Genomic DNA, 13,051 nt, shown 5'->3' with positions numbered 1-13,051 from the left:
GTGGCGGTAGTATCTGGTCATGGTGTGGAGGTAATATCACTGTGTGGCGGTAGTATCTAGTCATGTGGTGGAGGTAATATCACTGTGTGGCGGTAGTATCTGGTCATGTGGTGGAGGTAATATCACAGTGTGGCGGTAGTATCTGGTCATGGTGTGGAGGTATTATCCCTGTGTGGCGGTAGTATCTGGTCATGGTGTGGAGGTAATATCACTGTGTGGCGGTAGTATCTGGTCATGGTGTGGAGGTAATATCACAGTGTGGCGGTAGTATCTGGTCATGGTGTGGAGGTATTATCCCTGTGTGGCGGTAGTATCTGGTCATGGTGTGGAGGTAATATCACTGTGTGGCGGTAGTATCTGGTCATGTGGTGGAGGTAATATCACTGTGTGGCGGTAGTATCTGGTCATGTGGTGGAGGTAATATCACTTTGTGGCGGTAGTATCTGGTCATGAGGTGGAGATATTATCCCTGTGTGGCGGTAGTATCTGGTCATGGCGTGGAGGTAATATCCCTGTGTGGCGGTAGTATTTAGTCATGGCGTGGAGGTATTAGCACCGTGACCAATCGCAGAACAGCTGTGATTCTCCTCCACATAAAGTGTAATGGCAGTAACAATTACCGATGCGGCTTTTTCTGGGACCCCCCTGATAATATACACACTTCAGCCCTCTATAACCTCCTTCTCAGGTGAGAATAAGTCTTACTAAAGTAAGTGCCCCCTCAGACAGTAATAACACAACAAAAAAAAAAAAAAGAATCCTCACTTTAATAAATATATGTGACCTGTAATATTATATACACGTTATAAAAGGTGCAGAACATTCTCAGAGGGGGAGGGGCACTGAGAGACTCCGCCCAGTCCATAGCTTATCCTACTAGATAATAAATATAAGATGTCTCCGCCGAAAATCAAACCCGGTAAATAAGACTTCTGCCGGGGCCCTCTAGCCAGCCACTCAGGTAACACATCTGCTGCTAGGGATGCTGGGTAACAACCAACATGGACGCCACCTCCACTCTGCCGGGAGGTTCTCACCTAATGTCCTCCGACTCCTGACCAGTAAATCTCTGCCATGTTGGTTGTATATCTAGGGAGAGCAGCCAATGAAAACGGTGTGTGACCAGCCCAGGGCGGAGCTACATTGTCGGCCATATTGCTCATCACCTAGATGTAAACGAGCAGAACAAGATGCGGGGACTTCCAGTTACTGAGATTTCAGGGGCAACTTAAAGGCCACATCCACTCCCTACACCCCGACAATGTCGCCTCCATTTGGAATACCCCACACTCCACCCAGCTGGGTACTTATAATGCCCTCATGTGGGTCGGTGGTGACCCTGATATGTGCCCGCTGGGGGGTGTTAGATTCTGGAGACCCATGATAACACTGGAGGTCGTCTAATACTGGCGGCAGGGGGATAAGAAGCCTCCTCTGGTATCCGGAGGAACCTACTGGTCGCCATCGTTGGACGCGGTGTTTGGTCACCTGTTGGCACATTCGCAGGGATTCCCGCATCGTTGTTTCTGCTGCCAGAGCTCAGTTAATTCCTGCGGAGAGAACTGCGGGGCGGAGAGCATGGCACCGTCACATGACTTCTCGCACAGCCAATCATCGTCCTGGTAGCGGCGGGGTCCAATGGCCGACATCCAGATGCCCATGCTGACGTCCTCGCCCTGGTAGGGCTTGAGTCGGTCGGCGTTGGCAGCAAGCCACTGTACAATATCGCGGGAGATGACGTAACCGGAGCCGCAGGCGAAGGCCGGGTAGGCGGGGCTCATGTACTCCAGCTCCTGCCACTTCCCAGTCCGGTCCACGGCCCAGTTGAGGCGGAAGTTCCCCCACCAGGCATTGGGCCCCTGCACTTTCTTGTCGTTGAGGGCCCGCAGGACATTGTCCAGGTCGATGAAGCAGTCGTCGTCCGTTTTCAGCAGGAAGTCAAAGACGGCGGAAGCCCCCAGCCACCGGTAGAACAGCAGCAGCTTGCGGGGGACGTTGCGGTAAGTGTCCACCACATCTACGAAGACCATGTCGCCATGGGTGTGGCTCTCCGCCTGCAGCTGGACCTCCTCCTCCGCCAGGGTGGAGCGGTGCTGGGCGAAGCGCTGAGGGCGGGTGCTGAGACGCTGAAGGAGGAGCTCGCCATCGTGGACTGTGTAAGTGAAGCCGCCAGCGATGCCCTCCACGCCCTGAGAGAAGTCATAAGGGAGGAGCCCCTCATCTGCCGCAGTCACCTGCAGCACGCCCCCGCCATCATTCAGGGTGACCCGGTGAACACCCCACATGGGTAACCCGTCGGTGTCATGGCTGTCCCAGCGCACCGTGCCATGGAAGCCCTCCGGGAGGATGAACTGCTCCACAGGCTTGTAGCATAGTCCGGGCAGTGTGACGGGTGAGCCCGGGCTGAGAGGGGTGAGACGGGCACCACACAGCGGCTCCTCGTGCTCAGCCTGGAACAGACGGATACTGATATTCCTGGTGAGACCGGGACACCACGCCCCCAACCGGGTGATGATGATCGGGTGTAACACCCGGAAGGTGACGCTGAGCTGGCGGTGGTGGGATCGGGAGGGCTCCGGCCCGGTGAAGGCCTCGATCTCCCGGTGCAGGACGGGGGAGGTGATGTTGAGCAGCCGGCAGGAGTACGGGTCTTCCCGGTCCTCGGGCGGTACAGAGCAGGCCTCAGAGCCGAGGATGAAGCGCAGCAGAGGGCGCCGGGCGTGAGGCAGGGCCTGGAGCCAGGTGCTGCGGATGGTGTCCCGTAAGGGGCGGTGCTGCCGGGCGGACAGAACGCCGATGACCAGCGTGTGGTGCGGGGAGCGGAGCCACAGCTGCAGGAAAAGGGCGAGCAAGCAGGGACACAGCAGCAGGAGCAGCGGGCGGCGCATCGAGCCAGCTCCTGTCACAGGAAGTCAGCGAACAGCAACAGCCAATGACAGCGTGGTTCTTACTATTGCCGGGGCAACGGCCTATGCTGTGGGCAGCTATTGGCTGATGTACTTGGACATGTGCGCTGCTATTGGCTAACTGAATTAGTCATGCGTGCTGCTGTTGCCTGAACGTCTGGAATAAGGGCGCTCCTATTGGCTGAACGGCTATGACATGCGAGTAGCTATTGGTTGACTGGCACTGACGATTTGTGTTCTCATTGGCGGAAGCTCGTACAGCATTGGCGCTTATTGGCTCATCCGTCCATCTCCAACTGGTAGGAGTCTTCGTCTGTTCAGACTTATCCTCCTGGTTCATGTTATACAATTGTGACCTGCTATACTCCTCCCACTTCTATACTGCAGAGCTCGTGATCCGCCCACTCACAACTGACCAATCACAAGCAAAGACACTAATGTTCCCCGGATCCTCCTCTTAACACTTTCGCTTCTGCGCCGTTTTTCACACTTTTGACAAACACAAATATAACCTGAATTATAAAATATACAAATCCCACATTTAAATATTCCCTGAAAATAAACACTGCGCGCTTTGTGAAAATTCCCACCAGCATTTAGGGTATGTTCACACGAGGTCATTACGTCCGTAATTGACGGACGCATTTCGGCCGCAAGTCCCGGACCGAACACAGTGCAGGGAGCCGGGCTCCTAGCATCATACTTATGTACGACGCTAGGAGTCCCTGCCGCTCCGTGGAACTACTGTCCCGTACTGAAAACATGATTACAGTACGGGACAGTTGTCCTGCAGCGAGGCAGGGACTCCTGCATTTCTTTTTCGTGGGTGTCTGTTTACGTGGCGTTTTTGGAAACGAGGCATAAAAAAACGCCCTGTCGGAACAGAACGCCGTATTTCCCATTGAAATCAAGGCGTTCTGCTTCCGATTTCTCAGCCGTTTTTCGGGACGTTTACGGCCCGAAAAATGGTCGAAAACACTACGTGTGCACATAACCTTAATGATAAAAGTACGAGGCGCACCGAGGTCACACGTGTCACTTATACCGGTGTCTACATGTAAATATCTCCTCATAATCACCAGAACGAGAGACCCCGGAAACCAAACGACCTACGAATGTCCTGATCAGACGCAGGGGGTTCATGTCATACTGCTCCATTATCATTCATCTCATTGGAGGACAAAGACCGTGGGTATATGCTACTGCCACTAGGTGGCGACACTAATAATAAAAAAGTATATACCTCTCCTACAATATATACCTCTGCTACAGTATATACCCCTCCTACTATATATACCTCCTACAGTATATACCCCTCCTACAGTACATACCCCTCCTACAGTATATACCCCTCCTACAGTACATACCCCTCCTACAGTATATACCCCTCCTATAGTACATACCCCTCCTACTATATATACCTCCTACAGTATATACCCCTCCTACAGTATATACCCCTCCTATAGTACATACCCCTCCTACTATATATACCTCCTACAGTATATACCCCTCCTACAGTATATACCCCTCCTACAATATAAACCTCCTACAGTATATACCTCTTCTACAGTATATACACCTCCTACAATATAAGCCTCCTACAGTATATATATATAGTGTATATACCCTTCCTACAGTATATACCCCTCCTACAGTATATATATATAGTGTATATACCCTTCCTACAGTATATATCCCTCCTACATTACATATTCTTCCTACAATATATTCCTCTGCTACAGTATATACACCTCCTACAATATATACCTCCTACAGTATATACCCCTCCTACAGTATATACCCCTCCTACAGTATATACCCCTCCTACAGTATATACCCCTCCTACACTATATACCCCTCCTACACTATATACCCCTCCTACACTATATACCCCTCCTTCAGGCGCTGAGCTAGTCTATAGAGAAGCAGATCACAAGGTAATAGAACATCAGAACCATAGAAGAAAGCCATGTCCGATGGACAACCTGATCAACTTCATAACAGAGAAGGGGGGAAGCCGTGGCCTGTAATGGACTGGACGAGAAGAAATCCTATTATTCCCACCTCTGTAGTAGGGGAGGAAAAGACACCTGTTGAGCACATACCCCGAGCCTTCCTCCCCCTCTCACACCCTCCTCCCCTTCTCACTCCCCCCTCCCCTTCTCACTCCTTCCTCCCCCTCACTCCCTCCTCCCTCTCTCCTCCCCCTCCCTCGCTCCTCCCCCTTCCTCCTCCCCTTCTCACTCCCCCCTCCCCTTCTCACTCCTTCCTCCCCCTCTCCCCTTCTCACTCCTTCCTCCCCCTCTCTCCTCCCCCTCACTCCCTCTCTCCTCCCCCTCACTCACTCCTCCCCCTTCCTCCTCCCCTTCTCACTCCCCCCTCCCGCTCTCACTCCCCCCTCCCCCACTCCCCCCTCCCGCTCTCACTCCCCCCTCCCCCACTCCCCCCTCCCGCTCTCACTCCCCCCTCCCCCACTCCCCCCTCCCGCTCTCACTCCCCCCTCCCCACTCCCCCCTCCCGCTCTCACTCCCCCTCCCCTCTCTCACTCCCCCCTCCCGCTCTCACTCCCCCTCCCCTCTCTCACTCCCCCCTCCCGCTCTCACTCCCCCTCCCCTCTCTCACTCCCCCCTCCCGCTCTCACTCCCCCTCTCACTCCCCCCTCCCCTTCTCACTCCCTCCTCCCCCTCTCTCCTCCCCCTCACTCCCTCCTCCCCCTCTCTCCTCCCCCTCACTCCCTCCTCCCCTCCCTCACTCCCTCCTCCCCTCCCTCCTCCCCCTCACTCCCTCCTCCCCCTCTCTCCTCCCCCTCACTCCCTCCTCCCCTCCCTCCTCCCCCTCACTCCCTCCTCCCCTCCCTCCTCCCCCTCACTCCCTCCTCCCCTCCCTCCTCCCCCTCACTCCCTCCCCCTCACTCCCTCCTCCTCCCCCTCACTCCCTCCTCCTCCCCCTCACTCCCTCCTCCCCCTCACTCCCTCCTCCCCCTCACTCCCTCTCTCCTCCCCCCTCCTCCCCCCTCCTCCCCCTTCCTCCCCCTTCCTCCCCCTTCCTCCCCCTTCCTCCTCCCCTTCTCACTCCCCCCTCCCCCACTCCCGCTCTCACTCCCTCCTCCCCTTCTCACTCCCCCACTCCCGCTCTCACTCCCTCCTCCCCCTTCCTCCTCCCCCTTCCTCCTCCCCTTCTCACTCCCCCCTCCCGCTCTCACTCCCTCCTCCCCCTTCCCACTCTCTCACTCCCCCCTCCCCCCTCCCCCCTCCCGCTCTCACTCCCTCCTCCCCTACACAGACATAGAACCAAGAAGTAAAAGTACAATATTCAGCCTGGTATCATGATAGACTTAGATACAGCAGCTCAGCAGACAGTATCACACATGATAGGATTAGATACAGCAGCTCAGCAGACAGTATCACACATGATAGGATTAGATACACATGCTCAGCAGAAAGTATCACACATGATAGGATTAGATACCCATGCTCAGCAGAAAGTATCACACATGATAGGATTAGATACAGCAACTCAGCAGAAAGTATCACACATGATAGGATTAGATACAGAAGCTCAGCAGACAGTATCGCACATGATAGGATTAGATACAGAAGCTCAGCAGACAGTATCACACATGATAGGATTAGATACAGTGGCTCAGCAGAAAGTATCACACATGATAGGATTAGATACAGAAGCTCAGCAGAAAGTATCGCACATGATAGGATTAGATACAGCAGCTCAGCAGACAGTATCACACATGATAGGCTTAGATACAGCAGCTCAGCAGACAGTATCACACATGATAGGATTAGATACAGCAGCTCAGCAGACAGTATCACACATGATAGGATTAGATACACATGCTCAGCAGAAAGTATCACACATGATAGGATTAGATACACATGCTCAGCAGAAAGTATCACACATGATAGGATTAGATACAGAAACTCAGCAGAAAGTATCACACATGATAGGATTAGATACAGAAGCTCAGCAGACAGTATCGCACATGATAGGATTAGATACAGAAGCTCAGCAGACAGTATCACACATGATAGGATTAGATACAGTGGCTCAGCAGAAAGTATCACACATGATAGGATTAGATACAGAAGCTCAGCAGAAAGTATCGCACATGATAGGATTAGATACAGCAGCTCAGCAGACAGTATCACACATGATAGGATTAGATACAGCAGCTCAGCAGACAGTATCACACATGATAGGATTAGATACAGCAGCTCAGCAGACAGTATCACACATGATAGGATTAGATACAGCAGCTCAGCAGACAGTATCACACATGATAGGATTAGATACAGCAGCTCAGCAGACAGTATCACACATGATAGGATTAGATACAGAAACTCAGCAGAAAGTATCACACATGATAGGATTAGATACAGAAGCTCAGCAGACAGTATCGCACATGATAGGATTAGATACAGAAGCTCAGCAGACAGTATCACACATGATAGGATTAGATACAGTGGCTCAGCAGAAAGTATCACACATGATAGGATTAGATACAGAAGCTCAGCAGAAAGTATCGCACATGATAGGATTAGATACAGCAGCTCAGCAGACAGTATCACACATGATAGGCTTAGATACACAGCTCGACCGACAGTATCACACATGATAGACTTAGATACAGCAGCTCAGCAGAAAGTATCACAAATGATAGGATTTGATACACGGCTCATCAGACAGTATCACACATGATTGGATTAGATACATTGGCTCAGCAGACAGTATCACACATGATAGGATTAGATACAGTGGCTCAGCAGACCGTATCACACATGATAGGATTAGATACATTGGCTCAGCAGACAGTATCACACATGATAAGATTAGATACAGCGGCTCAGCAGACAGTATCACACATGATAGGATTAGATACACAGCTCAGCAGACAGTATCACACATGATAGGATTAGATACACAGCTCAGCAGACAGTATCACACATGATAGGATTAGATACACAGCTCAGCAGACAGTATCACACATGATAGGATTAGATACACAGCTCAGCAGACAGTATCACACATGATAGGATTAGATACAGCAGCTCAGCAGACAGTATCACACATGATAGGATTAGATACACAGCTCAGCAGACAGTATCACACATGATAGGATTAGATACAGCAACTGAGCAGACAGTATCACACGATAGTATTAGATACACTAGGTCAGCAGACAGTATCACACATGATAGGATTAGATACAGTGGCTCAGCAGACAGTATCACACATGATAGGATTAGATACAGCAGCTCAGCAGACAGTATCACACATGATAGGATTAGATACAGCAGCTCAGCAGACAGTATCACACATGATAGGATTAGATACACATGCTCAGCAGAAAGTATCACACATGATAGGATTAGATACCCATGCTCAGCAGAAAGTATCACACATGATAGGAATAGATACAGAAACTCAGCAGAAAGTATCACACATGATAGGATTAGATACAGAAGCTCAGCAGACAGTATCGCACATGATAGGATTAGATACAGAAGCTCAGCAGACAGTATCACACATGATAGGATTAGATACAGTGGCTCAGCAGAAAGTATCACACATGATAGGATTAGATACAGAAGCTCAGCAGAAAGTATCGCACATGATAGGATTAGATACAGCAGCTCAGCAGACAGTATCACACATGATAGGCTTAGATACAGCAGCTCAGCAGACAGTATCACACATGATAGGATTAGATACAGCAGCTCAGCAGACAGTATCACACATGATAGGATTAGATACACATGCTCAGCAGAAAGTATCACACATGATAGGATTAGATACCCATGCTCAGCAGAAAGTATCACACATGATAGGATTAGATACAGCAACTCAGCAGAAAGTATCACACATGATAGGATTAGATACAGAAGCTCAGCAGACAGTATCGCACATGATAGGATTAGATACAGAAGCTCAGCAGACAGTATCACACATGATAGGATTAGATACAGTGGCTCAGCAGAAAGTATCACACATGATAGGATTAGATACAGAAGCTCAGCAGAAAGTATCGCACATGATAGGATTAGATACAGCAGCTCAGCAGACAGTATCACACATGATAGGCTTAGATACAGCAGCTCAGCAGACAGTATCACACATGATAGGATTAGATACAGCAGCTCAGCAGACAGTATCACACATGATATGATTAGATACACATGCTCAGCAGAAAGTATCACACATGATAGGATTAGATACACATGCTCAGCAGAAAGTATCACACATGATAGGATTAGATACAGAAACTCAGCAGAAAGTATCACACATGATAGGATTAGATACAGAAGCTCAGCAGACAGTATCGCACATGATAGGATTAGATACAGAAGCTCAGCAGACAGTATCACACATGATAGGATTAGATACAGTGGCTCAGCAGAAAGTATCACACATGATAGGATTAGATACAGAAGCTCAGCAGAAAGTATCGCACATGATAGGATTAGATACAGCAGCTCAGCAGACAGTATCACACATGATAGGATTAGATACAGCAGCTCAGCAGACAGTATCACACATGATAGGCTTAGATACACAGCTCGACCGACAGTATCACACATGATAGACTTAGATACAGCAGCTCAGCAGAAAGTATCACAAATGATAGGATTTGATACACGGCTCATCAGACAGTATCACACATGATAGGATTAGATACAGCAGCTCAGCAGACAGTATCACACATGATAGGATTAGATACAGCAGCTCAGCAGACAGTATCACACATGATAGGATTAGATACACATGCTCAGCAGAAAGTATCACACATGATAGGATTAGATACACATGCTCAGCAGAAAGTATCACACATGATAGGATTAGATACAGAAACTCAGCAGAAAGTATCACACATGATAGGATTAGATACAGCAGCTCAGCAGACAGTATCACACATGATAGGATTAGATACAGCAGCTCAGCAGACAGTATCACACATGATAGGATTAGATACAGCAGCTCAGCAGACAGTATCACACATGATAGGATTAGATACAGCAGCTCAGCAGACAGTATCACACATGATAGGATTAGATACACATGCTCAGCAGAAAGTATCACACATGATAGGATTAGATACAGCAGCTCAGCAGACAGTATCACACATGATAGGATTAGATACACATGCTCAGCAGAAAGTATCACACATGATAGGATTAGATACACATGCTCAGCAGAAAGTATCACACATGATAGGATTAGATACAGAAGCTCAGCAGAAAGTATCGCACATGATAGGATTAGATACAGCAGCTCAGCAGACAGTATCACACATGATAGGATTAGATACACAGCTCAGCAGACAGTATCACACATGATAGGATTAGATACAGCAACTGAGCAGACAGTATCACACGATAGTATTAGATACACTAGGTCAGCAGACAGTATCACACATGATAGGATTAGATACAGTGGCTCAGCAGACAGTATCACACATGATAGGATTAGATACAGTGGCTCAGCAGACAGTATCACACATGATAGGATTAGATACAGTGGCTCAGCAGACTGTATCACACATGATAGTATTAGATACACGGCTCATCAGACAGTATCACACATGATAGGATTAGATACAGCAGCTCAGCAGACAGTATCACACATGATAGGATTAGATACACATGCTCAGCAGAAAGTATCACACATGATAGGATTAGATACAGCAGCTCAGCAGACAGTATCACACATGATAGGATTAGATACAGCAGACAGTATCGCACATGATAGGATTAGATACAGAAGCTCAGCAGACAGTATCGCACATGATAGGATTAGATACAGCAGCTCAGCAGACAGTATCACACATGATAGGATTAGATACAGCAGCTCAGCAGAAAGTATCACACATGGTAGGATTAGATACAGCAGCTCAGCAGATAGTATCACACATGATAGGATTAGATACACATGCTCGACAGACAGTATCACACATGATAGACTTAGATACAACAGCTCAGCAGAAAGTATCACAAATGATAGGATTTGATACACGGCTCATCAGACAGTATCACACATGATAGGATTAGATACACAGCTCAGCAGACAGTATCACACATGATAGGATTAGATACAGCAGCTCAGCAGACAGTATCACACATGATAGGATTAGATACACAGCTCAGCAGACAGTATCACACATGATAGGATTAGATACACAGCTCAGCAGACAGTATCACACATGATAGGATTAGATACACAGCTCAGGAGACAGTATCACACATGATAGGATTAGATACATTGGCTCAGCAGACAGTATCACACATGATAGGATTAGATACAGCAGCTCAGCAGACAGTATCACACATGATAGGATTAGATACAGCAGCTCAGCAGACAGTATCACACACGATAGGATTAGATGCAGTGGCTGAGCAGACAGTATCACACACGATAGGATTAGATGCAGTGGCTCAGCAGACAGTATCACACATGATTGGATTAGATATAGGGCCCAGCAGACAGTATCACACATGATAGGATTAGATACAGTGGCTCAGAAGGCAGTATCACACATGATAGGATTAGATACACAGCTCAGCAGACAGTATCACACATGATAGGATTAGATACAGTGGCTCAGCAGACAGTATCACACATGATAGGATTAGATACAGCGGCTCAGTAGACAGTATCCACATAATAGGATTAGATACAGCGGCTCAGCAGACAGTATCACACATGATAGGATTAGATGCAGTGGCTGAGCAGACAGTATCACACATGATAGGATTAGATACAGTGGCTCAGAAGGCAGTATCACACATGATAGGATTAGATACACGGCTCGACAGACAGTATTACACTTGATAGACTTAGATACAGCAACTGAGCAGACAGTATCACACGATAGGATTAGATACACTAGGTCAGCAGACAGTATCACACATAATAGGATTAGATACAGCAGCTCTGCAGACAGTATCACACATGATAGGATTAGATACAGCAACTGAGCAGACAGTATCACACATGATAGGATTAGATACAGTGGCCCAGCAGACAGTATCACACATGATAGGATTAGATACAGCAGCTCTGCAGACAGTATCACACATGATAGGATTAGATACAGCGGCTCAGCAGACAGTATCACACATGATAGGATTAGATACAATGGCTCAGCAGACAGTATCACACATGATAGGATTAGATACATTGGCCAGCAGACAGTATCACACATGATAGGATTAGATACAGCAACTGAGCAGACAGTATCACACGATAGTATTAGATACACTAGGTCAGCAGACAGTATCACACATGATAGGATTAGATACACGGCTCATCAGACAGTATCACACATGATAGAATTAGATACAGCAGCTCAGCAGACAGTATCACACATGATAGGATTAGATACAGCAGCTCAGCAGACAGTATCACACATGATAGACTTAGATACAGCAACTCAGTAGAAAGTATCACACATGATAGGATTAGATACAGCAACTGAGCAGACAGTATCACACATGATAGGATTAGATACAGCGGCTCAGCAGACAGTATCACACATGATAGGATTAGATACACAGCTCGACAGACAGTGTCACACATGATAGGATTAGATACACAGCTCAGCAGACAGTATAACACATGATAGGATTAGATACACAGCTCGACAGACAGTATCACACTTGATAGACTTAGATACAGCAACTCAGTAGAAAGTATCACACATGATAGGATTAGATACAGCAACTGAGCAGACAGTATCACACGCCAGGATTAGATACAGCAGCTCAGCAGATATTATCACACGCTAGGATTAGATACAGCAGCTCAGCAGACAGTATCACACATGATAGACTTAGATACAGCAGATCAGCAGAAAGTATCACACATGATAGGATTAGATACAGTGGCTCAGCAGACAGTATCACACATGATAGGATTAGATACAGCAGCTCAGCAGACAGTATCACACATGATAGGATTAGATACCCTGGGTCAGGGTATCCCACATAAGATTAGATACACAGGCTCTGCAGACACTATCACACATTAGGTTGGGGTTATTATCTGCACTAATATTAAGTAACTTCAGAAAACTACATCTCCCAGAAACCCCTGCTTCTCTGGCCCGCCTTCTCACTGATTGACAGTCCAGTTGT

The 13,051-nt window shown here is 48.0% G+C and overlaps 1 protein-coding gene across 1 annotated transcript; it reads right to left on the bottom strand.

Moving 5' to 3' along the window:
• Window positions 1-748: 748 nt before the first annotated feature.
• Window positions 749-2,972, bottom strand: B3GALNT2 (beta-1,3-N-acetylgalactosaminyltransferase 2). Its single transcript, XM_075855072.1, has one exon. It carries the CDS (start codon window positions 2,886-2,888, stop codon window positions 1,485-1,487), a length of 1,404 nt encoding a protein of 467 aa, XP_075711187.1. The 5' UTR covers window positions 2,889-2,972; the 3' UTR covers window positions 749-1,484.
• Window positions 2,973-13,051: the final 10,079 nt, after the last annotated feature.

Source organism: Rhinoderma darwinii, chromosome 1 (genome assembly GCF_050947455.1).
Source record: "Rhinoderma darwinii isolate aRhiDar2 chromosome 1, aRhiDar2.hap1, whole genome shotgun sequence".
NCBI classification, from domain to species: Eukaryota; Metazoa; Chordata; class Amphibia; order Anura; family Rhinodermatidae; genus Rhinoderma; species Rhinoderma darwinii.
Note: the sequence above shows the minus strand (reverse complement) of the source record. Positions and strands in the feature narration are given on the sequence as shown.

Bases quoted from the DNA above. Each gene is read 5' to 3' on its own strand.
- B3GALNT2 (XM_075855072.1), bottom strand. From the start codon at position 2,888: ATGCGCCGCCCGCTGCTCCTGCTGCTGTGTCCCTGCTTGCTCGCCCTT.